Genomic DNA, 27129 nt, shown 5'->3' on the forward strand with positions numbered 1-27129 from the left:
TCCCCTCAGGGCTCCACAAATACCACAGTGAAGTCACTGAACTGCTCAGCAAGCCATTCCCAGACCTTGATTTAACAAAGTCTCCAAAGGATTTCCTGACAAATCGCAGAGTTAGTCATTTCTCTCAGATGAGAGATTTCTTCCAGATTAAATAATATTTACTACTCTGACAAAACACCACCTACATTATATAGGAAGATTATAGGTCCAGCTGATACCTACTAAAACAGGGAAATTAATGAGCTAAAACTGTCTGACTCAACCACCATGCTCACTTATTTGAGAATAAATGTAACCCCATACTAAACAGTTAATATCCATTTTCAGTTTCATATCACTGCTTTACTTCATAATAAAACACATTTATTTAGCATATGGTTAAAAGAAATCATGTCCAGGCCAAGCCTTTTCTTTCAAGTTTCCAACTCAAGTGATTTATAAACAAGTTAACAGGGGTTGTTTATAACTGAAAATGACAGACCTTCAAGTATACTAGCACTAGCAGGCACAACTATTCCTAGATAAAATGCACCTGTATCTTTAAAGATGCAAGAACCATCTTATAAGGAAAAAGATAAAAGTCCCCACTGGGCTGCAAAAGAATACCTAAAAATATTAATGCAATAGCCACATTGCAACTAAGATTTCATATATCTAAGTGAGGAAATTCAAACTATAGTAACCACTTCTAAACCACCATCAAAAGCAGTAAGTAGCAGTTAGCAGTAGTATGATGTTTTGGTTGTGCTTCCCACAACCACACTAAGATTTGAACATTATAGCTTCTGCATGCAGAATTCCAGCTATTCTATTACATTAATGTAGTTCTGTGCGTTTAGTTTTATTTGCAGTCATTTCATAAGAAAATACCTAATAGTTAAAACACCAGCCTATGTTTTCAGTAAGGTAATTGGGTCAAATGGCAATTGGAATATCAAATGTTATTGTGTTCCAAAAAAAAAAAATTTAAATTAAAAATGATTGTCTCCGGTTCATGTAGATAAAATGAGTTTAAATTAAGTTGTATAGTATATGCCTACGGACAAGCTGCTGATCTGTATTTAAAAATCCTGTCTACAGTGAATAAGTAGCAACTCCATCCTCAGGCTGAACATGGAAACTGGCTTCCTGCCTAGATTTCCTTGTAAATGCCTTCAAATGGCAATCATGCCCCAAACTGTACTTCAAGGAGAGAGCATACGTAATCAGCCATGGTTACTCTCCTCAAAATAAAATACAGGGCACTGCTAGCTGAGTAGTCAGAAGGAAAATACAGTAACACAGTGAGCCTGGTGCGAAAATAATCTATGTCTTCAAGTATGCACTGGTATTTACCAGGAAACTGAGGCATGCAGTTATTCTTCAGTCTTGCATTGAACACACTGGGAAGCTAGGCACTACCTGTCTATACTACACATTTCAGCTTGGTTTGGAAATTGTGACATTAGCTCTAAACAGATTTGCCTCTACAAACAACATAGTTAATCCTCAGTTAACTGTGGCAACAAACAGTTTCACCCTTAGCACGGATAGAGACCCTAACCATACCTCTGTAAAGTGTATGGACAAGCCTCTTTCTTCAAGCTCTCTGTGTAATAAGTCACACATATCACCACCATACTGGTGGGCACTATTTCTTGCTGAGATATTATAGGATAATTACCCAGACTGTTCTAGAATGGATTGGTGGGGATGCACGGATATAACTGTATTGTGAAAAAAGCTTCTGCATGGCCACAGTTCATCCGTGTTTTATGTAAATAAGCCAGGCAAGGGTGTCACAAGATGCTTATAAAAACCAGGCTGAACTTGTAATGTAGACAGGGCCTCTACTGCTTTGAACACCAACCAGTGCGCTGTGAATGCTGCCTCTGTATTAGCAGAAGGTTTGAAACGTTGGGATCAAAAGGTTCTGTGGCAGATGGAAAGAGTAGGAGTGCATGAACAAAGTGAAATGACAGTAACAGCAAGAATCCTTTGGGAGGAGAGAAACAGGGATCAGTGTGGGAAAGTTAATGGGAAGCTGGGTAACTGGAGCAGGTCCAGGAGAGGGGAAATTAAGGGAAAAAGAAGAAAAGAGGACTGAAGACTGGGGGGAGGAATGAGAGCACAGGAAGAGAGACACAGGGCTTGTCTACACCATGCAGCTTTTAGCGACAAGGCTGAAAGTGAGCGTGTGTAAACGCTCTTTGTCGGTGCTTTACCATCACTTTTGCCAATGAAATACTTCCATCCCCACGAGTGGCATTAGCTTTGTCAGCAGGCAAGCGCTCCTGCCAAAAAAGCCACGTTCACACTGCCACTTGCATCAGCAAAACTTTTGTCTTTCTAGGGGTGGGAGTAGAGGGGGCTTTTTTAAGTACCTGTGAAAGACCAAAGTTTTGTTGACAACTCTGCAGTGTAGACATACGCTCAGTGAGAATTTTCCTTTAAAAATGTATGTGAACGTGGGGCTCTCTCACAGTACTGAGATAACACAGAAGGGCTCGGTTCCTGCACAACCTGACTTTTGCTTAAATATCAAACTTCAGCACTCAATTTCTTTTCCTGCTACCTCAATGAATAAACTCTTTAAGGCAGTAATTATGTCTTGGGTGTGCATATAAACGGGCTCAGGGGCAATACTAACAGCAATTAAGTACTAATTAACATGGGCGGGAAATCAGGAATGCAGCCGAAGGTTTCAGTTGGGGGAGAGCCACAAATAGGAGGGTATATTATACCCAAACTTTTCATTGCTACCACTTAAAAAAAAAAAAAATAGGAAAAAGTAGTCACATACCATCACTTTCTAATCCCCATCCCCTCTTTAAATTGAAAATTAATGGTAGTTGAGGTATAAACATGATCAAGTCATGATCCCTTATAATGTGCGAGCAGAAATAAAGTCCAGATGAGTAATCTATATACGAGGTGTTTTAACAGGGCCAATTTCACAGAACTAAAAACAATTATGAGCCAGATCGGCTAGGAGAAAGAATTTAAAAAGAAAAACGTGAATGATAATTGGGAATCATTTAAGAACATCTTGGCTTACTAGATGCCCAAAAAGTCAATCCTACAATTGAGAAAGAAGGCTGCACTGGTTAAAAAAATATGACCTGGGTTAGGAGGGAAGTGAAGGAATCTATAAAAAATAATACATTACAAATGGAAGAGGATGAATTTAAATCAGATGTTAGAAATAGTAGAAAATTAATAATGGATGCAGAAGGACACAAGTAGTCTATGGCCAGCAGAGTTGAGGACAATACAGGGGAGTTTTTAAAATATATTAGGATAAAAAAGAATCCTAACAATGATATTGGTCCATTAGTAGATGGAAATAGCAGAATCATCAACAATAATGCGGTACAGACAGAAGCATTCAATAAATATTTCTGCTCTGTATTTGGGGAAAAATAGATGATATAGTTTCATCATATGGCAATAACACTCCTTCCTTTCCACTAGTAATTCTAGAGGATGTAGAACAGAAACTACTAACGTTTTTAAAATGTCTAACAGCAGGCCCAGAGAACTTGCATCCAAGAGTTTTAAAACAGATGGCTGAGAAGCTTCCTGGACCATTAATGTCGATTTTCAAAGAGTCCCGGAGCACTGGGGAAATTTCAGAAGAATGGAAGCTATGGTTGGTCCAATTTTTAAAAAGGGTACACCGGATGACCTGAATAATTATATGCCCCTCAGCCTGACCTCTATCCCAGGCAAGATAACAATGAGAGTGACCAATATGAGACTCGATTAATAAAGAATTAAAAGGAGAGTAATATAAATAATGCAAATCAACATGGATTTATGGAAATAGATCCTAACGAACTTGATATCTTTTTCTTTTTTAATGAGATTACAAGTTTGGTTGATAAAGATAACAGTGTTGGCGTAACAAACTTAAGACTTCTGTTTGACTTGGTAATGCACGACATTTTGAAAAATATAAAATTAACATGGCACACTTTAACTGGATTAAAAACTGGCTAACTGGTAGGTCTCAAAATGTAATTATAAATGGGGAATCATCATCAAGTTGGTGTTGGTGTTTATAGTGGGATCCTGCAGGGATCAGTGCTTGGCCCAATGGTATTTAACATTTTTATCAACGACCTGGAAGAAAACAAAGTCATCATGAATAAAGTTTGCAGATGACATAAAAAGTGGGGAAGTGGTAAACAACAAGGACGATGGGTTACTGATTCAGAGTAAACTGGATCACTTAGTAAACTAGTATCAGAGGGTAGCCATGTTAGTCTGGAACTGTAAAAGCAGCAAAGAGTCCCGTGGCACCTTATAGACTAACAGACGTTTTGGAGAATGAGCTTTCGTGGGTGAATACCCCCTTCGTCAGATGCATGTAGTGGAAATTTCCAGGGGCAAGTGTATATATGCAAGCAAGAAGCAGGCTAGAGATAACGAGGTTAGTTCAATCAGGGAGGATGAGGACCTTTTAATACAGCTAAATGTATACATCCACGAACAAAGAATCCATAGAGACTGTCAGGCTATACTTACATAATGGGGGACTCTATCCTGGGAAACCATGATTCTGAAAAAAGATAGGGGGATGTCATGGATAATAAGCCAAATATGAGCTCCCAGCATGACACTGTAGCCAAAAGAGCTAATGCGATCCTGGGATGCATAAAGAGGGAAATCTCAAATAGGAGTAGAGAGGTTATTTTACCTCTGTATTTGGCCCTCATGCAACTGCTGCTGGAATACTGTGTCCAGTTCTGGTGCCCAGAATTTAAAAAACGATGTTGATAAACTGAAGAGGATTAAGAGAAGAGCCACAAGAATGATTAAAGAATGAGGAAAATAGGCCTTATAGTGACAGACTCAAAGAGCCTCATCTATTTAGCTTAACAAAGAGAAGGTTAAGGGGTGACTTGATTACAGTTTATCAGCAGCTACATGGGGAACAAATATTTAATAATGGGCTCTTCACTCTAGCATTGAAAGGTACAACATGATCCAATGGATGGAAGTTGAAGCTAGATACATTCCAACTAGAAATAAGGCATAATTTAAAAAAAAGCGAGTAATTACCCACTGCACAATTTACCAAGGGTCATGGTGGATTTGCCATCAGTGACAATTTTTACATCACGATTAGATGTTTTTCTAAAAGATCTGCTCTAGGAATTATTTTGGGGGAGTTCTATGGCCTGTGCTGTACAATAGGTTTGACTAAATGATCACACTGGTTCTTCTGGCCTTGGAATCTATGCAAGTGTTGTCACAGCCATAGCTTCAAGAGAGGACTCTAGATCTCTGACGTACAAATACACTTAGGATTCTTTATAACAGGACAGCAGCTTGCATGGTGGAAAATGAAATAGTTAATTTGCACTTGTCTTGAATGGGTTAGTTGTGCCTGAAAAGTGGCTCTCTTAACCTGACTACCAATGCATTTAATTACTGTGATTGTAGTATCAAATATACACTTTTTGAATTTACAAACTAGCCACTGAAAAATAAAAAGATGCTTCATACTGAGGTTTGCATTCCAAAGTCCACTATGTTCGAATGTACAAATGGCTATCATACCTGTTGCCCCCTCTCCCCTACTGTTTCATTATTAAATCCTCAGTAGGCTGCAATGCATTCGGCGGGGGGAGGAGAACAGCCTCAGAGCATATGAAATCTGAACGGAACATGCAGTCACTCATTCATGCAAAGACAGTGTGTGGAATTCATGCAAGGATGACTGGTGAAGGTGCAGAGATGAATCCAGAGCATTCAAGGCTAAAAACCATCTTACCCAGTTTACTCTTTTAGTACAAGCTAGTGAACTGCACTTCTTACAGGAAGTCACTACAAAACAGCAGAGCATCACACATAGTCTGACACTTACAATTTTGCTATTTCTAAACAAAATTTCTACCACTATGTCAGTACACATGGAAGATTCCATCTACAGCAAGGCTACTATTCTTCAAACTTTCAGAGTACAAAGAAACTGCCTGGGAAAAAAAAAACTGGCAAAGCAAAAAAAAAAAAAAAAAAAAAAAGCACATTCCAAATAGCTCAAACTCAGCCAAATTATTTAAGTTCAATTCTAACCTAAAAACAAGCAAGAGTACTAAAAAAAAAAACCACACAAGAACCTGCAAACAGAAACTTGAAATTAATGTTCCATCTCAACAATAACTATGCTGCAATACTAATATTACTCCTCTAACTTTTTATAGAGAAAACGCACTTAAAAAAAAAGTCTTGGATGTACTGTAGATTCATAGGTTCCAAGGCCAGAACAGACCACTGTGATCATAGCCTGACCTCCTATGTAACACTGGCCATACAACTTCCCCAAAATAATTCCTTTTGAAATGTACATGTGGGCATATGTAATATTTTGTATTAAAGCATCTGTATTGAATGGTCCCTTGAAATGTGTGTTAACTACTTGTGCTAAACAATCTGTTCCACCTTGTATTCAGGGGGACATTCTAAGTATGTTTCCTAGACCTGAAAGATTTATACAATCTGAATGAAGAAGAGCTCCGTGTAATCTAAAAATCTTGTCTCTCTCACAAAGAGAGATTGGTAGAATAAAAGATATCACCTCACCCATCTTGTCTCCAACACAGTTCCAAAAACACTGCAAGCAGCGTATGTATGTAGCTATTCACATGATAATGGTAATGAGTAGCATGAAATGCCTATGAAATCCAATCCTGACTTTATATGGGGCTTAGTAATACATTTGTCCAAAACAGAAAAGTTGAGGAAACAAAGTTATTGTTGCAGGAAGAGGATTTCTTTCTTCCTATAACAAATGTCCTGAATAAAAACTCTAAACAATGAATAAAAATAAAGATAAAAATGACTACATGAAATCTTAATAACTTCTCAAGATCTTCCTTCTCTTTATTAACTGTACTTGAATTGAGTCATCCTATATAATAAAATCCATTACCAACCGCAATACTATGAGATTGCTTTTTCTGGCCTTTGTAGTAGGAGCCTGCACAAAAGTGCAATTCATATGAAGGAACACTTGAAGATACTGACATTTTAATGGCACTGCAACAGGACAATGTTCTTCACAGGGGACCATTAGTACAGGACACACTGTAGTGAACTATAATCTGCATGTCCTTGAACGTATGATCTTTAAAACAAAGTATTTATTAATTTGGGGGCATGAGAATTTTTTAAAAGGTATCTTGGTCTTTCTATTTTGAAATTACACAAAATGCTAAAGCATAAAATGACTAACTTATCTGAGAGAAGTTCCTAGTTCAACCTAGACATTTACCCTTATTTAGCCCTATATGTTAAATCAGAAGATTTTTAACTAGGGCCTTGTCTACACTGGCAAGTTTCTGCACAGTAAAGCAGCTTTCTGCGGTGTAACTCCCAAGATGTACACACTACCAAGACACTTAGTGTGAAACTGCGCAGTTGTAGCGCTTAAAAAAAAAAAAAAAAAAAACACCCTGATGAGTGGCGTACAGCTTTCTGCGCTAGGGCTACAGCACTGCGGCGCCAGTGTAGACACCATGGTCGATTACAGCGCTGTGAATGGCCTCTGGGAGGTGTCCCACAATGCCTGTTCTTACTATGCTGGTCATCGGTTTTAACTCTACTGCTCTGCCCTCAGGCAACCAACCATCATCTCCCCCCCCTCACCACCACCACCACCATAAATTCCTTTGGAATTTTGAAAGTCCCCTTCCTGTTTCCTCAGTGATGTGTGCAGTGGTCTCACCGCATCTTTAGGTGGCCATGAACACTCCACGCACCAGGCAATCCCCTGCTTGGAGAAATGCTGAGTTGCTGGACTTCATCAGCATTTGGAGAGAGGAGGCTGTCCTTTCCCAGCTGCTCTCTAGACATAGGAATTATGATACCTATGGACAGATTTCACGATGCAGGACAGAAAGGGGCCAAGCCCAGGACACATTGCGGTGCACGGTCAAAGTGAAGGAGCTGCAGAACACCTACCACGAAGCGCAGGAGGCAAACCACCAGTCCAGTGCTGTGCCCACGAGCTGCCGGTTCTACGAAGAGCTGGATGCAATACTTGGTGGTGACCCCACCGCCACTGTGAAGACCACTGTGGATACTTCGGTGGCTCACGTGTCAGTCGAGAGTGGACCAAGCCAGGAGGAAGAAATCTTGCTCAAGAATGTGGAGGGGGACCCAGAGGCAGCAGATTGCTTGGAGGTCAGAGATGCATGCAGCCAGGAGCTTTTTTCTACCCCAGAGGAGGCTAGCTAGTCACAGTTGTCGCATGCTGGCAAAGCGCAAACAGGAGAGGAGGTCCCTGGTAAGTGGATTTGATTTTGGGAATCGCTGAAGTGAATTGTGGGGGGCAGGAAGGTTGCAGAAAGCAGGCTTGTCTCCCATCACATGCCTAGTCTGAGCAGCAGAACAGGCTGTTAATTAACTCCCTCAGTTTATGGGAATCTCCCTCAGAGATCTCCAGGAAACTCTTGAGATAGTGGGCAATCTGCTGCACAGGTTCTTCGGCAGAGCTGCTTTATTTCTTGCCTCATTAACAGTAACTTTCCCACATCATTGTGCCATCACAGGCGGGGGAGAACTGTTGTTGCACACAGGCGAGCTGCATAGGGGCCAGGGCAGAAGCTGCAGTCTTGGAGAAGACCCTCCTTTGATTCCCTGCTCACCCTCAGCAGCAAAATATCTTCCATAATGAGCACATCCTGTGGAAAGCGTGGGGACAGGAATGATTATTAGCCCCCTCCTACAGTGCTGGCTCTACTTAAGAGCCACATGCCCAGTGTACAGCAGAGTATAGGAAGACTGATTTACCCTGTCCCTGCGGCTACTCACCATTTAGAGGGTCTTGTGGCTCATGTGTGCTTGCCAGGGGTCAGCCAGTTAGTGACAGGTGTGTGAGTACTGGCTGTGTTTTAAATTACTGAATCAATGTTGTCTGCATTGCAAACCATACTGCTTCTGTAAAATGTTGCGTTTAAACGTCACAGAGATGACCTTGGGAGCCCAGCCTCCCTCTTTGTTATCGGCGGCTGAACAGATGCGCAGAATTAGAAAGTGGCCAAGAAGAACTAAGGAGGACTTTCTGTGCGATGTTATGATGCACTCCGCCGCCGAGAAACAGGAATTGAAGGAGTGTCGGGAACAGCAAAAAAAAAAAAAAAAAAGAGGGACCAAAAGGAGAACGCGGCACATCAGAATAAAACCCCAGAGTGGCTCCTTAATGTTATGGAGTGCCAAGCAGACACGCTCTTCTAGGCAATACTAGCTCTGCAAACCAAGCAGCTCTGCACCCGCCCTCCTATGCAGCCGCTGTCACAAAACTCTTCTTCATGCTCCCCCCAGACACCAACAACACACTCTTATCAACCTCTTGTCTCCAGTATATACCTGCGACATTCTACTCCTCCCCCCTCACAGTCCAGCACTGTGGACTCCCATTACCCACTGCACTCAATACCTATCCCTCTGCAGTTTGGCCCTGCTGAAGTACAGTACTTGCTGCATAGTACTTCAAAGGAGAAGACTGGATATGATCCCTGGACATACACAATTTTTTTTGTCATCCCAGGACCCCACCTCCTGGGACCTTCCCTTCCCCCATACCACTCATTGCGGATGAGTTTTTTTGTTTGACTCTCCCTTCCGGTGATTGTTTTTTAATAAAAGAATGATGTTGGTTTGAAAGCAATCTTTATTCTATTAATTTAAAGCAAAACAAGCCCAGCAAAGCAACATACAATTATGTTAAACCCTCATATTGCATCATCTGCACCAAGCATCACCTCCTAGCATTACAAGAACTGCACTCCTGAGCATAGTAACAAATCTTAGTGGCTTTCAGCTTCAAATTACTGCCTCAAGGCAACCCTGACCCTTATGGCCCTGCGCTGTGCCCCTCTAATAGCTCTGGTCTCTGGCTGTTCAAACTCAGCCTCCAGGTGCTGAGCCTCTGCGGTCCAGTCCTGAGTGAAGCTTTCACCCTTGCCATCACAAATATTATGGAGCATACAATAGGCAGCTATAAGCATAGGAATATTGTCATTGGCCAGGTCTAGCTCCCTATAGAGGCAGCGCTAGCGGGAATTTAAACGGCCAAAAGCATACTCAGTCATTCTGTACTTGCTCAGTCTTTTGTTGAACCACTCCTTGCTGGTGTCAAGTTGCCCCATGTATGGCTTCATAAGCCATGGCTTTAAGGGGTAGGTGGGGTCTTCTGGTCCGCGAAGAAAGTCCCTGCTTGCAGCTTCCTGAACAGGCCAGTGTTCTGAAAGATGTGTGCATCATGCACCTTTCCAGACCAGCCTGCGTTTATGTCTGTGAAATGCCCACAGTGATCCACAAGCGCCTGGAGAACCATTGAGAAATACCCCTTCCAATTAATGTACTCAGTGGCTAGGTGGTTTGGTGCTAGAATTAGAATATGTATGCCATCTATCGCCCCTCCACAGTTAGCGAAGCCTATTTGTTCAAAGTCATCCACAATGTCACGCATGTTGCCCAGAGTCAGAGTCTTTCAGAGCAGGATGCAATTAATGGCCCTGCACGCTTCCGTCAACACGAGTCCAACGGTCGACTTTCCCACTCCGAACTGGTTAGCGACCGATCGGTAGCAGTCTGGAGCTTCCACACTACAATTGCCATGTGTTCTCCAATGGCAGGGCAGCTCTGATTCTTGTGTCCTTGCGATGCAGGGTTCAGGCGAGCTCACCACACAGTCCCATGAATGTGGCTTTCCTCATCTGAAAGTTCTGCAGTGACTGCTCATCATTCCAGACATGCATCACAATGTGATCCCACCATTCAGTGCTTGTTCCCCGAGCCCAAAAAGCAGCATTCCACTATGCCACAAGCAATCTCATGTCATAGCTAGTACACGTGGCGAGATCAATGTCACACTCCTTTTGCCTTTGTAGTTTAAGGAATAACTCCACTGTCACTTGTGACGTGTTGGTCAGAGCAAGCAGCATACTGGTTAACAGTTTGGGATCCATTCCTGCAGTCCAAAGAAGCAGGGTGCGCAGTACTCAAACCACTGAAAGACAATGCCAAATGCGGACAAAAGCACAGGGATTGCTGGGATGCGAAGCTGCGCATCACAAAGCACTGGAACAGGACCCAGGATGCCCCGCAACCCCCTCTGCCTTCCCACAACACTTAGCTGCAGAAGAGGAAGAGGTGCTCTGTGAGATAGCTGCCCGGAGCACACTACTCCAAATACCGCTGCAAGTACCACAAAAATGTGCACATACTATTGCACAGGCAGCTGACCATTAAAGGGAAACCACTGTTGTGTGTTCACACTCTCTCTGAGCAGCACTTTAACTCCCGGCGCTGTAACTCTGCCAGTGTAGACATCTAAACCATTTAATACTTAAAAACAACAAACAACAACAACAAAACACACACTTCCCTTGGCTCCGCACTGAGACAGCTTAAACAGCTGAATCAATTTTGGTGAAATTTCAACAGGATCAAAAGTTTGCTTCTAAGTTGAAACCAAGCTTAAGAAGTCTTATTCCAAAGCCAATTTTTTTGAAAATACTCAAGCGACTATCATATCCTGTTGCTGAACGCTTAGACTTAAGTTTCCAATCTCCCCTTTTAATTGACAAGAAACATTGCCTCAGTAAAATATTTATATATCATCCTCAGTACACTTCGTGTTATATAGTATTTTAGCCACCAAAGAGCTTTTCAGATCACATGTACTTCAGCCACCACTGAAACACAAGTAACCTCATGTAAAAGCAGTCTATAAGGTGCCACAGGATTCTCTGCTGCTTTTACAGATCCAGACTAAAACCGCTACCCCTCTGATACATAAGTAACCTCATGTTAGTGAATCTCATTCTTTTAAAATGAGTTTTACTACACAGTTACTTTTTCACATGACAAAGAGTAGTTTTTTTTAATTTTATGGTGCTAGATCTCCCAGAGTAACAGACAGCACTGTTCTGGTTTAGAAGTTTGTTCAACATGACCAAAAAGTGGAATTGTTTAATTTAACCCAGAACCCTTAGCAGCAACTCATCCACTTTAGAGTGACAGAATAGTGAGCACATGAGCAGAGAAAAATCTAACACATTTACTGCAGGAAGTATTTATTCCATTTCCTTTGTTTTTCTTGTCAACCTTTCCCTTTCTGAATTCCAACTCTGATGTCTACAAGCTTATCCTGCTTTGTGCATTAAGAATGAGACAATTATTGCTCTGCAGATAGCAGGAGCTGAGATTTATTGCAAAACCCTGTTTAAGGGTTTGTTTCAAGCACAATGAGATCTGAATCTACACGGCAAGCCTTTAACTTTGTTGATCTTTAAACGCTTCCCTACAATTTTCATTTATGATTTGTTTATATACCTGTTAATTTTGAATATATACATTGCCAAACTTCATAAATATAATTACATTTAAAAAAATGCAACCCAGAAGTGTGAAAAGTATTTCTAGTGCTGAATCAAAACCTTTGCAAAGATGACCTCATCCAAACACACAAATCAAAGAAAGGGAGAATCCAAGGAGGATAGCCTGCTTGTATACAGCAGAAGTCACTTTCAGTAATTTATGACCAGCTGGGACAGACACATGTACCTTTGTTTTCTGTATAATAGGATTAAGCTTTGTGGCCTTTAATTAAATTTGAATACCACAAAGCAACAAGTTAACTCTGTGACAGAAAAGTCTTTAAAGTGCCAGGCACACACACTGCAACATTATGCATGGTCCCTTCCATCCCTCTCCTCCTTCCTCCTCCTCCTCCCCACTCTCCCCAAAAAGTGTATTGTGCAGTTTTCATCAGGTTTACTTTTTTTTTTTCTTTACTATGACTAATCTGTTCAGTGGATGGGAATGGGCATAAGTTGCCATGGAGATCTCCAAGTTTCAACACAAAAGTTAAGGGGCAACTGGCCCTCATTACATTATCTCAAGGAAAATTCAGATAGGGTCATTATTAGAAGGCAAAAAGGAAAAGATGAGGGGCATGGGAGTGGGACAAAGTTTCTCACAGGCTGCGGCAGGTCTATTAGTTTAAAATGGATGGTTGTGAAGAGACGAGGAAGTAGAGTCCTTGTTTGGGAAAAGGAGAAATCATGCAACTCTAGTACAGGAAGCAGGGAGGGGACGGTGTTCGTTTAGGACAGGCAGTCAGAAGGGAAGAACTAGATTTCTTATTTTAGGAATTAAGTGCAGAGATAGGCCATGTATGCAGGAGAAACTACTAGTGGAGGGTATTTTGGGGAAAGGGAGCAGGAATAGTGAATTCTCTGGTGATGCAGGAACAAGAAAGTAAAAGGTTTCTCCGTTGATTTAAGCACTAGGTACAGGACGCTTGTGCATGAAATGACAAAACCAGCAGCGCACACAGATGGGTCTTTGCTAGTGCAGGTTGCAAAGGGAGAGGTAGTGATTATCCGGCACAGGGACCCCGATACAATGCACACAGAAGGGAATGCATACGCATAAAGTTACGATTCTTTTATGTTTTTACAGCGGGTCACCGAAGGTTTAGAAGCCACACAAACTATTAAAGAGTTAAGAAGCTTGATCTGAAATTAGCCCTGCTCTTTTCATCCTTGAATTCCAAGCACTCACACTTCTCATCGGAACCCCATCTTTGCTCTTCAGTTTGCTGTTGCGGGAAGCCTTACATGCACAGCTGGTTTTTCCCCACCCAGGTTTGGAAATGCATACATGTAGCCATGCCTCTAGTGGTGCAGATGGCAGGGACGACAGGGGGGGTACGCGGGACCGTGCTCCTGTAGGACTGGGGCACCGCAATGCAAGGCAGAGACGTTAAGTGTGTGGAGGGGACAGGCATGCACGTGTCACCACTGTTCCTGAGTGGGAGAAGAGGGGGCGGGTACCGGTCTCTCCAGGACAGCCCTTCCGCGCCTCTGCGGGAGGGGGAATGGCCTAGGGCGGGGACAGGCGGAGCAAAGAATCCCGGTGACTTACCCAGGTGCAGGGTGAGGTTGATGGCGCTGGGGTACTGCACCCCGGCCAGCATGGTCTGACTCTGCCACCAAGTGGTGTCCGCCTGGTTGTAGTCGGTGAGGAAGGCGGCGCCGTGCTGCAGGTGGGGCTGGGCGGCGTCGCACAGGTGGCAGGACTTGGTGACCCCGGTCACGCCGGTCTGCACGCAGTACTCCTCGGCCGGCGAGCCGCACGTGTTGGTGGCCACCACGGTCACGTTGAAGGCGGCGTTCACGAACTCGGGCATGCAGCGCTGCGGCCGCCCGCTCGCCTCGTCCGCGCATTCATCCATGGCGGCGACGCAGCGCCCGGCCAGCTCCAGCAGCAACAGCAAAGGCAGCGCCCGGCGACACATCCTCGGCCGGCACTAGCGACGCCCGCGCGCGGCGCGAGATGGAACAGCAGCCGCCACCCAAGCGGCTCGCGCCGTGAGGGGACGGGGGCGCGAAACGCGGCGGCGGTTGAGCTGGGGGGCGCGCGCTGGCTACGTGCGGAGAAGCAGCCTAGGAGCAGCGAACGGTCGGGCGGCTCCCGCTGCTCTGCGACTGAGCAGGCAGGGGGGAAGCGGGCCCGGCCGGAGGAGGAGCAGGCGCCACAAGGGGGTGGGGGCTGCGCGCGCGGTGCACGCTGGGAGACACATCCCTCCCCCTTCCCGGCCAGGGCAGGGGGACCTGGGTCTCCGGAGCGCTCGGCTGTTTCCGTGGTGACCCCCCCCCTCCCCCCCGCTTTGGAGGGCGGACGAGCGCATGGGGACTTAAAGGAGCCGTGCTGGGGAGCGGTGCATCCCTAGGGCTGCGTCTCTAGGGGGACAGGGAGCTGCAGCCTGTGGATTCCCGCATGAGAGGGCTTCGCTGGGCGGGGCCTGCACTCCCCACTCGGGACCCGGCTGAAGGCGCCGCCTCTAGCCCGTAGCGTGCCGCCCACGGAAATCAAGTGACATTCAAACTGTCCAGCTGGGTGAGAATTCCCCTCGCTGAATCAAACCCGGAGTCTGAGCTGGGCAGGGCGCATCCCCCTCCCCATAGCTAGCTGCAGCTCCATGGGGGGGCTCCACGCTGCTGAAGAACCTCCAGTGCAGGGCTCTGCAACTAACAGTCCGTCCTCTGCTCCTGCTTAGCAGGGCACTCTCTGGTTTCATGCTCCTCACCCCTCCCTCTGGCACCGGAACAGGCTGGCAGATCACACAAAAGTCAAGACAATACTGGGAATTAAGGATCATAATTAGACTAACTAGGACAAAAATTCTATGCCATGTTGTTGTAGCTGTGTCTGTCCCAGTAGGATGGCGGGGGGGGGGGGGGAGTGAGATTAAATCTTTTATCGGACCAACTTCTGTTGGTGAGAGAGACACAAGAATCACAGAACTGGAAGGGACCTCAAGAGGTCATCTAGTCCAGTCTCCTGCACTCATGGTAGGACTAAGTATTATTTAGACCATCTCTGAAAGGTGTTTGTCCAAACTGCTCTTTAAAATCTCCAATGATGGCGATTCCATAACCTTCCTGGGCAATTTATTCCAGTGCTTACCACCCTGACAGGAAGTTTTTCCTAATAGCTAACCTAAACTGCCCTTGCTGGAATTTAAGACCATTGCTTCTTGTCCTATCCTCAAAGGTTAAAAAGAACATTTTTTCTCCTACCTCCTTGTAACAACCTTTTATGTACTTGAAAACTGTTACATCCCCGCTCAAGTCTTCTCTTCTCCAGACTAAACAAACCAATTTTTTTCAATCTTCCCTCATAGGTCTTGTTTTCTAGCCCTTTAATTTTTTTTGTTGTTCTTCTTCTCTGGACTTTCTCCAGTTTGTCCACATCTTTCCTGAAATGTGGTGCCCAGAACTAGACAATACTCCAGTTGAGGCCTAATCAGCGTGGAGTAGAGTGGAAGAATTACTTTTCGTGTCTTGCTTACAATACTCCTACTAATAAACATCATTCTGGGATGTGCTTTTTTGCAGCAGTATTATACTGTTGACTCAAATTTAGGTTGTGATCCACTATGACCCCCAGATCCCTTTCCGCAGTGCTCCTTCCTAGGCAGTCATTTCCCATTTTGTATGTGTGCAACTGATTGTTCCTTCCTAAGTGGAGTGCTTTGCATTTGTCCTTATTAAGTTTCATCCTATTTACTTCAGATCATTTTGAATTTTAATCCTATCCTCCAAAGCACTTGCAACCCCTCCCAGTTTGGTATCATTCGCAAACTTTATAAGTGTACTCTCTATGCCATATCTAAATCATTGATGAAGATGTTGAAGAGAACTAGACCCAGAACCGATCCCTGCGGGACCTCATTCATTATGTCCTTCCAGCATGATTGTGAACCACTGATAACTACTCTCTGGGAATTATTTTCCAACCACTTATGCACCCACCTTATAGTAACTCCATCTAGGTTGTTTTTCCCTAGATTGGTTATGACATGGTCACGTGAGACAGTATCAAAACCCGTACTAAAGTTAAGATATACCCCATCTACTACTTCCCCCAGCTACAAGAGGGGAGGCACCTTGTAGATAGGGGGGAAGCAGAAAGGAAGGTGGATTCCTTTTGAGCCACACATATGTCTTCCTTACATCTGGGAAACGTACTCGCATGTCACAGCTAAATACACGATGGAGTGTATTTAGCTTTGAAACTAAGTTTCCTAGACCTGCAGAAGACCTCCGTGTAGGCTGAAAATGTTGTCTCTCTCACCCACAGAAGTTGGTCAGTAAAAGTTATTACTTCACCCCCCTTCTCTCTCTCTCTGACAAAAATTTGTTTTAAGTTATACAATCATTAAGATGAATCAAAAATGAGAATTCTGCTAAGCCACCTAGCTATCTAGAGGAGGTAGCAAGTTACTAAAAAGGAAGTCATAAAGCAAATCAGAGACTGTGTACAAGTTGCAAGTAGGTATCAGTACCTAAACAAAATATCAAAGAAGCTGGTCTCCCCATAGGAGAGTCTCAAATGCTAAAGTCATATGTAAAAGGGCAGTCAGCAAGACACATAAGAGTCACATAGGAAAAACTCAGATGACCAAAGCTGCACAACATACTACCTCCAGACAGTCTCTTCCTTGGTTCTAAATATTCAACAATTTTCGAGCCCCAAGAAATACATTTTTTCTATATATTTTTCTATGGTTTGCACTATAATTTGTTAAATATATTACAATATTTCCCTTGCCTCATTCTGCAGCCTCAAGAATTTTGTGGGAACATAGGGTCAAAATCAAACCTCATGGAAATTAGTGCAACTCCACTGACTTTGGGGCAGTTGCACCTGCTTACATTAGGTCTGGATTTGGCTCTGAGTAGTATTTGTTGGACAAGATTAGAGCACTATTTATTAGCCTGGCTCCCCCTTCTAACCTCTGCTTTCCTCACGAATAAAATTTTGATTGTCCAATACCCTGATACCAGTCAGTAAAATACAGCCACTCCTGCAGGGAGAAATCCTCTCATTGAGAGAGGTGCAAGTGGAGTTTCAAGCAACATGTAAGGAGGGAATTTAATACAACTTTAATAAGTCATATAAGTCAGGGTGAGTTCAGGCCCCCAGAAGCTAGAAGGCTTTAGCTGCTTTAAAATGCATTTGAGGTATTTCCTGTCATTAAGATTCTTTGCACTTTAGTCTTTTTTTAGGGGAGGGGGGAGCGCTGGGGGGAAAGGAAATAAGGGAGGAAGTGAAGATGCTGGGAATGGAATACATTTTTCCCTTGGGTACATAAAACTAACTGTAAAATTTAGCCAAATTGACTGTTTACTTTAAGTTCTCTGTAGCTTCCCTTTAAAATACTCTCATTATCTACATTCCAACATCCTGCTGAATCATAGATTATTAGTGTCCCTATTTCAGAGTGGTAGCTGTGTTAGTCTGTATTTTCCACTGCAATCATCTGATGAAGCAGGTTTTAGTCCACAAAAGTTTATACCCAAATAAATTTGTTAACCTCTAAGGTGCCACAAGTACTCCTCATTCTTTTTAGTGTCCCTATGGCCAGGTCTACACTGCGACTTTAAATCGGTTTAATGGCCGATATACCGATTTAACGCTGTATCCGTTCACAGACGTCGTCATTAATATCGAGTTAAACGGCTCCTTAAATCGGTTTCGGAACTCCTCCCAAACGAGAGGAGTAGCGCTAAATTCGATAGTGATAACTCGGATTAGGGTTCATGTGGACGGAAATCGACGTTATTGGCCTCCGGGCGGCATCCCAGAGTGCAGCACTGACCGCTCTGGACAGCAATCTGAACTCGGATGCAGCGGGCAGGTAAACAGGAAAAGCCCCGCGAACTTTTGAATTACATTTCCTGCTTGCCCAGCGTGGAGCTCTGATCAGCACGGCTGGCGATGCAGTTTGAAATCGAAAAAGAGCTCCAGCATAGACCGTACGGGAGATACTAGGTCTGATCGCTGTATGGGGAGACAAATCTGTTGTATGCAGCTCCGTTACAGAACACGAAATGCCAAAGCGTTTGAATAAAAAACTCCAGGATACACAGCGCTGTGTGACAAGCGTAACGGGAAGCCAGAGACTCAAATGGACGCTCATGAAGGGAGGGAGGGGGTACTGAGGACTCCAGCTATCCCACAGTCCACAGCAGTCTCTGAAAATTATTTGCATTCTTGGCTGAGCTCCCAATGTCTGTAGGTTCAAACACAGTGTCTGGCGTGGTTCAGGGAACAGCTCCTCAGTTTATTTCCCCCCACCACCACGTGAAAAAAAAAAGGGAAAGATTGCTGTGCTATGGCGTTTGCTCAATGCACTCCGCGAAAAAGGCGCCAAAGGGTTGTCTGCTGCCTTCACAAAGGGAGGGGTGAGGCTGTACCCAGCACCACCCGGGGCAATGTTTTCTGCCCCATCAGGCACTGTGCTCTCAACACGGAAGTGGGAACTATGGGATAGCTGAGGAACAGCTACCCACAGTGCACCGCTCCTGAAATCGATGGTAGCTTTGGACCATGGACGCAAACAATCGATTTCGGGATCCCACTGTGGACGCGCTAAACCGATTTTATTAGATCTGTTTTGTAATATCGGTTTAAGCTAATTCGAAATAATCGTGCAGTGTAGACGTACCCTATGACTCATCTTGTAGCCTCTGGGCCAGAATATCCTGAAGTTTCAGATTAAGATTTAGCAGCTAAGGTTACTAGAAGAGTAGAAGGAATAACAGGAATATGTGGGTCATTATCAGTGTTTACCCATTGGCTTCATTAACCAAGTAGCAAAGTTTTATATTTCTTTTTATAATAGTATTAATTTCTTTAAAATTTTACTAGTTGTCTCTTACAAAAGCCAATCTAAAAAAATCTACTTGTGATTGTAATTGTGTATGATTAGGTGCATAATATTTCTATATCTCCCTCTAGTAGTGCAATTTGTAAAAAATTGTAAGGAATTATTTTAAAGGCTATTAACATCAAGAAACAAAGTTTGTCAAGATTTTTAAGTCAGTTACTAGTTGCCAATGAGACTTAACCCTAAAAAATCTGAAAGCATATCAAAGGCTTTTTTTAACTAATGGGGGTTGAGAGTGAGAATCACAATCAGCCCCATAATGGAACTCCAGTTGGCGACTGTAACTACTGCTTCTGCATAATGAATCCTTACCTTACTTTTGTGAGGTACATAAGTATTATCCTCATTTTACATATTGGCAAAACTTAAGCAGAGAAAAGATAAAGGACTTACTCAAAGCCACAGGGTAAGTCAAACAGAACAAGTCAAGAAAACACTCTAAATGATCATAAAGAATGGCAGAATTATATGTCTATCAGATTGGTGTATTCCCCTCCTTTTTTAAAAAATTCCTAATAAACTCATCTTCTTGGACATTATCCTGTCTGAACCCAGATCTCCATAGTGCTTGGAGGCATCAGCTCTGCCAGACATGACTACAGACTGGGTTCTGATTTATTGCTACTAACAATGAGACAGCTATCACTATGGGATCTCCCTGCAACTTTTCAGATTCAGGAATGCAGACAAACCTATGTTTGCTCTTGTGTAAACCCAGCTCTCCTGCTATGTAGAAAAAGGGTATTTCTCCAGAGATTTGTTTAGTAAACAGGAAACATCACTCCATTAGATATGAGCTGATTGACAATTGAAGAAAACTGACATAGCGAAGAGCCTTATGTCTACAGTGGAGTGAGATGCTAGATCCCTCATGGCAATGCCATATAAATGCAGCTAGTAGTCCAACAGCATCAGCTTCCTTCACATAGTACCACATGTTTTTCAGTTTAAAATAATTGTATTTTGTTAATTTAAAATGAGAGAATTGAGAATACAGCATTTTGGTGTAACAGCATGAATGGTTAATGAGGGCCTAGATTGTGCCTGGCACTACACAGGTTTGCAAAAGGAGAAAGGTACAAGGTATCCATGTCCAGGAACTGGGTCTAGCTAGTATTGCAAGTCTCCAAAAAGAGGACAGGTGTAAAAAGAAACATTGAGGATCCTCAGGGTTCAGAGAGCAACTTAATGTACACTATCACCACCAAACCGTAGGAAAAAATGACAATTGTGAATATCAGCCTCAAGATGTAACAAAAGTGCTATGGCTGTGTCTTCATGGCTAAAAAAAGATGCATTTTTACTACAGGTTAACAAACACATTAGCTATCCCACTGTAAAATCCTAGTGGAGACAAGACACTGTAGTTCTACCACAGTGTAAACTAGTAAACCATGGATTTGGGGGTGGGGATAGAGTGTTGACATCACCTTGCTATCTTGTGGTAAAAACTACAAGTGCTTTTTTTCTGCTAGGATTTTACAGCTGTCTTGCCTCTACTAGAATTTTGAAGCAAGATAACTAACGCACAGTAGTTATCTCGCTGTAAAGAACACATCTTTTTGGCAGTGAAGAAAAAGCATATGAAAACCCATGGCAGCAAGGACTGCTACAAATGTGTAAGGAAAATGGATTCACTTGTCAGATGACAGAGACCTATTCTTTGCAAACATCTCTTACCTCAGACCCAACAAACTCACTACACCAAACATCTTACAGGATATTTACCCATAAAGACTAACATGTAAAATATCTGCAGAAAGCTCATAACTTGTCAAGACTCAATCATTGCAAGATGTAGGTACAGATAATATTTAAGGAACAATGGGTATAGAACATATGCTTTATGGATTTGGAGTAAAAATTAATCAGGGTAATGTGTCTTGGTGAGGGCCCATTCAAGCAAGAGGGAGTTGTCACCCCTCCCTAGTCACCTGGGAAGTAATGCAAGATTCTATCATTTATCCTTGCCGCATCGCAGAACAGTCAATGGAAAACCATCAAAGACAATTGCAAGCAGTCAAAACCACTTGAAGGTGAACAGACCAGTATGGCAGGTGGGAAATTGCCCTAGCTACGAATAAAGACAAAAGACTGTTTTAGTACAACAGAATGTAGGGAAGACCCTCTGTATCCATTCACTGAGGAACCCCCTTGACGAACAAGGGGCTTTCATGAACATTTGGATTCTGGTTCTTATGAAACCATGACATTCGCTAGCTCTGCAACAGACTGAATTTTTGGGAAAACCCTACTTTATTAGATAGGAAGGATAATTACTGGAAAGTGTAGACCCAGGTTCCTGTTTTATGATTTTGTTTGTGTTGTGACCACTTGTTTCCTATCACTTTCTCACACTTCTCTATTCTTTTTAAAAAAATAAAAGTATGTTTATTTAAGTGCTCACAATTGCCCTGTGGTTTACAGAAGCAGTGATTTAAGGTAAAACTGGTAAAATGGAGTACACTGCTCTGTTGGGTGAAAAGGATCTGAAATTCCTTTGAGTAGCCAGTGTCAGGGGCTGGATATCACAGAGGAATGATTCAAAGGGGACTCAGGGATTAACCTGAAAGGTGAAGTTAGGGCTGGCATAGCAGAGAGGAGAGTGCTTGAGTGGCTGAAAACATTGTGGTATCAGGAAACAGCCAGCCACCTACCACAAGAAAGACTCCCTCTTGCTGGAGGCACGGAGTAACGAGGTGGCTTAAAGTTCTGGATACCCTGAGGGCTGTCACATCAACTTATAGGTTGACTAGCTAGTATCCACCCCAGGCCCAACAAAGTTCTAATATGCATGTTGTTTGTTAAAAGAAATGAATATATAATGCACCTTTTCTTCACAAGCTAACAGTGTTCCCGTTTGGGCACCAATTGTGGTAAGACTATATGGTGGTTCTATGGACCACCACTGCATGGGTCACAGAGTTTCCTCTTATTTACCCTGGAGCCCTGACATCTGGGGAACAAACATCTGAACTACACAGTTTTCCAGTTTGATATATTTTATTAGCTAAATCAAATACGCCAAAGCATAAAATCAAATAAAGGGTTCATATAGAATCAAATTAATTAATATTAGGTTGATCAACTCATATCAAATAAACCCTAAATTATTGAGAGGTAATAGTCAATCTTTTCCCTCATCCCACTATAAGGTTACATGAAACATTGTAATATGATCCAAGGTAATATTGTAGAACCTCAGAGTTACAAACACCTCAGAAATGTAGGTTGTTTGTAACTCGAACAGAACATTATGGTTATTCTTTCAAAAGTTTACGACTCAATATTGACTTAATACAGTTTTGAAACTTTACTATGCAGGAGAAAAGTGCTGCTTTCCCTTTATTTTTTTAGTAGTTTACATGTAACTGTACTGTACTGTATTTGCTTTTGTCTCTGCTGCTGCCTGATGGTGTACTTCTGGTTCCAGATGAGATATGGGGTTGACTGGTCAGTTTGTAACTGAGTCTCTGTTGTGCAACTTTTTAAATTTCTCATTTGAATTCTGAATGTAAGTCAAAATAACAATTTCTTAAGATAAAACATACAAGTCCTAAACCATTACATATATGCATGTGTGGTCTTATAGCAAAGTTGTTTAACTTAGGGCTTTTTCCAGTATTTTATTTATTCTATAGCCACCATTCTAACACAAATTAGGTTGGTTTTATCCACACATACACTGACTACCATCCATCTGCTGGAGTTAAAACAAACCACACAACAACAACAACACCACACAAAGAATGTGAAGAAGAGGCATCCCTCTACTCAGAAAACTGGAAAGAGAAAACAAAATAAAGACTGATACTTATGCAGGATGATTGTTGCAACTCTTGAGTTTTCATTCATCTTCAGAACCTGGTACTTGTCTGAAAAGGCTAGTCAGTGATCTTATCAGCTCAGATGTTTTAACATCAATGGACTTGCTGCTGACTGGTTAGAAGTTACTTACTTATAAATGTTGAATCTTAGTTATTGCATGTTGCTGGACCCCCACCTCTTGGTGACCAGCTGGGATGGCGGAGGAAGCACAGGCCTCTTTGTGAGGCACTGTGGCATCACATGGCCAGAAACCGATGACTGCTGCAGCAGGAAGCAAAGGTTTCAAGTCAATGGTCAGAAGCAAGAAAATAATGACTTCTACCTCTCCTTCCGTTTTTGAATATGGTGCCTTGGCTGTTTACTTCCCTTGGAAGTTCCTTGTGATGCTCAGAGCAGGAGGGAACCCTGACTGTGCCCAGCAGGGGAAATTCTCTCCTGCCATCTGCTGCTGGCAACACAAGCACTCCACTCCAGGTTCAGCGAGCACCACTCTTTCCCTCTGCAGGCTAGCAATTTACACACCCTACTTTGTTACATTTAAACGCTCAGTGCTTTCTCTCCAGAACACCTACAATGTACACTGATTTGCTGCCTCCAGGGAAGCAGTGCACCCCAGTTCACTGGTTTTGTTGCAGTTCAGCACTTTTCTTGGCACAAGGTACTTAGACATGTCTACAGCAAAACCAAAATTGAAGTTTATTTAACAGAGCTTAAGATAGTGATTTAAATAAAAGCAAATATAAGGGTTTGGAAACACAAAATTACAGGTAAAAGAATAATGTGAAATATGTGTAGCCTAAACTTATTAGCAAGTTATTTTCCTATCTACTAAGGTATTTCTCACCTAATTCATCCTTACAGAGTTTGTCCAGTTCAGAAAGTTGAGATCCACCTTGCATGAGACAACCCTTGCGGGCAGAGTCACTCTTCTGTAATGGTACCAACTCTGTCCCCTCTCCTCTTCCCTTATGCAGTTACAGATCCCTAGGGGGTCCCCTGTTGAGACTTTCCTGGGGTTCTATTGTCTTTGAGTATGATCAAGGCTGCATCTTTCTCTGACAGTAAACAAAGTGCTGTCTCCAGGGACATCCATTGTTCTCAAGATTGATTGAATTAGCCCTGAGACCTCCCCTTGCCTCAGGAGAGGAGTCTCACTTCAGCAGTTTTGCAAGCTACTATTCTTTATTTTACATTCTTATAAATTCATTCCCATACAAACAGGGCCGGCTCTAACTTTTTTGCTGCCCCAAGCAAAAAAAAAAAAAAGCGCCGCCTTGCCGTAACACCCCTCCACGAGCGCCATGCCACCAAATTCCTCCGAGCGCCACACCGCCCACGCCCGCCGTGCCACCCAAGCCCCCACCTCCCCAAGTGCTGCACCACCAAGCACCGAGCACCACACCATCGAAACACCACCGAGCACCACACCATCGAAACAAAAACAAACAAACAAAACCCTCCAGTGCCACCTGGCCGAACAAAAAAAAAATTAAAAAAAACAGAGCGCCGCCTGGCCCCAAGGTGCCGGCCCAAGCACATGCTTGGTTGGCTGGTGCCTGGAGCCAGCCTTGCATACAAACATTTTGCAATAACCATGACAATCAGTTAGTTCTTAGCTCTCAGCAGAGACTACACATGAACCCCTTCGGTGAAATACTGAGAAGGTGGTTTGACACAGGGCAATTTACCTACCATGGTATGCCTGGGCATGTCTGTCACATTCCTTCTCAGGAGTCCCTTGGCAGAATAGCGCACTTTTCTTCTGAAGTTAATGTCATCATTCAGTTGGGTTTGATGGGATCATCTGTATGCAAACTAAATCTCCTCATTCCAGTAATTTGGGACTTGGAAAAAAAAAACAGCAGATCCAAAAATAAATCCAAGTAGTCGGCCAGTCAATCCATAGGTATTTTGAGATATTTGCGGTCATGCGTTAATCCATCAGATATGATCTCAACCATCCTACAAAGTCCCAACTCAAAATAATTTAAAAAATGCAAAATTAGCAAAGAGAAGGAACTGAAATACTAGGAAAACACAAATCATACGTCCACTCAGTCACGTACAGGCAGGAACAGTTCCTGTTTTACAGACCGAAACTTATAACTTTAAATCAAGATTGGATGACTTTCTAAAAGATATGCTCTACTTCAAATGGCAACTAATTCAGGAAAGTCCTATGGAGGTCAGACTACATGATCAAAACAATCCTTTCTGGCCTTATAACTATGAAGCTACTCTTTCATATTTTGGTACTCATGAGCTCAGTGTTGAACAGCATTTTTTGATGCACAAAATTAGGGTGAAAGGTTAGACTTCCACTTGGTCAGAACCACAAGTCCTTTCTTCCTAATTCACAGTTTTGGGACTCAAATTTTATATAAAAGCCTAGCTGCCTCTCAAATGATAAAACCAGACTATTTAATGTTTAAATCTCCCTGACTGAAGCAAGCTACAGCAAGAGGCAAACCAACAGTGTTTCCAGCATTCCTTTTATGTTAGTCTAAAAATAGATTCATGGAGTTGCAAAGGCAATTAGTCAAAAACTTGAACCGGTTTCTTTAATTATAAAGTAATGAAGCTGAAAATAGCCATATTGCTAATCACAATTTTGTAAAAAAGTATAATTTTCTGGAAATGTTGCTTATTCCCCAAGTTCCTGATTCAGGAAACATTCTGCACCCAAAGAGGTTACAGAATAAGGCCCAAAAAGAAGTGCCTGAATCATGCTAACTTCAAATTACTGGAAATTTAAGTCATGAAGCAAAAGATGGTAAAAGCTGTCAACAAGCTTTGCATCATTTTCTGCAACAGAAGATGAATATTGATGTCTTTTTCTATCATTCCAGTTCTTTCAGCATTAATCTAATTCTCTTTTCTACATAATATGTAAAATGTATTTGGGGAGATTTAAGAATATATCAAATGTTTTTTTTTTCTTTTAAACACAATAGTTATTTTTCCGTTTCAGTAAAATATGGGTTCTTCTCCACCCCCCTCCAAAACAGGGCAAAATATTACCATGACTTTCATTCTATCATGCTAGGAGGGCTGCTCTATTTATTGGGATCCAGGAAATAGGCAGACTTTGCCTGCCCACTGCTAAAGGACTTCCCCCCAGCCTAAGGGGAGGATCCACTGGGCCTGGAAACCAAATGATTCCGGGGGACAACTAATGAAATAACAGGAACAGGAGTGCAGTCAAAGGGTCAAACAAAGGGACCCTGACTGGGACACCGAGCAGAGAACCCCGGACAGCACCCACTGCTCCTCAAAGGCATCAAGGGAGCCAGTGGATGCCACCCAGAAGAACTCTGCCGGGATGCGTGAATGGACGGAGGATTGGAAATAGGCCCCACAGTCACAGGAGACACCATCAGCCAACAGAAGTCACCAGAGTCGGAGACCTCCTGGACTAGAACCAGGGAGACTGGCTGGACTCCCTGACACTTGCTCAGTGCATGGGGCTCTCCAGGCCTTGTACTCCCCAGTGCGTACTTCAGGAGGTGAAGGGCACTTTGTCGCCCATTGCTCGGGCCTACCTCGACCAGGTCCTGTGAGAGGGCACACCCCGCCCACCCTCCACCCTAGGCCCTCCAGACCTTTTCATCGAGCCCCTGTCCTGTAGACCCAACCGGCCCCCCCCCGCCCCTTCACCGTGAGCCGGCTGCGCTACTTACAGCAGGTTCATTTCCAGACTGCATCAAGAAAACACCTATACACACTCATGCTCAACACCCTTCACTTCCTCACCCTTGTGTCCCGCCCCAACACAAAGTGGTGGGACCTCCTGCCGCCTTTCGAGGGTGAGGCACCCCAGTGAGCCAGCCTATATTCTACCCTGGTCCCGAGGCTCATCGGGGATATCAGTTGGCGGCTCCTTCATGGGGCTTTGAGCATGGGTGCGTATCTGGCGTGATTTACCCCCGTACTGGACACCTGCAGCATAAGGGAGACCCTGGTGCACGTTTACCTGGGGTGTGCCAGGTTGCATCCCCTATTCCGGCTCCTCCTAGACATCCTGTTACGTTTTTGGTTGCACTTTTCCATTCACCTTCTTA

At 43.2% G+C, this 27129-nt stretch overlaps 1 protein-coding gene across 1 annotated transcript in view; it reads right to left on the reverse strand.

The window, feature by feature from the left end:
• Nucleotides 1-14540, reverse strand: part of LAMC1 (laminin subunit gamma 1) — a 134144-nt gene extending 119604 nt beyond the window's left edge. The window contains exon 1 of the mRNA XM_032779468.2: nt 13927-14540. Within this exon, the coding sequence (XP_032635359.1) occupies nt 13927-14299 (373 nt within the window). The 5' untranslated portion in view covers nt 14300-14540. The remainder of the gene's footprint in view (nt 1-13926) is intronic.
• Between the last annotated feature and the right edge of the window lie 12589 nt (nt 14541-27129).

Source organism: Chelonoidis abingdonii, chromosome 7 (genome assembly GCF_003597395.2).
Source record: "Chelonoidis abingdonii isolate Lonesome George chromosome 7, CheloAbing_2.0, whole genome shotgun sequence".
Classification (NCBI taxonomy): domain Eukaryota; kingdom Metazoa; phylum Chordata; order Testudines; family Testudinidae; genus Chelonoidis; species Chelonoidis abingdonii.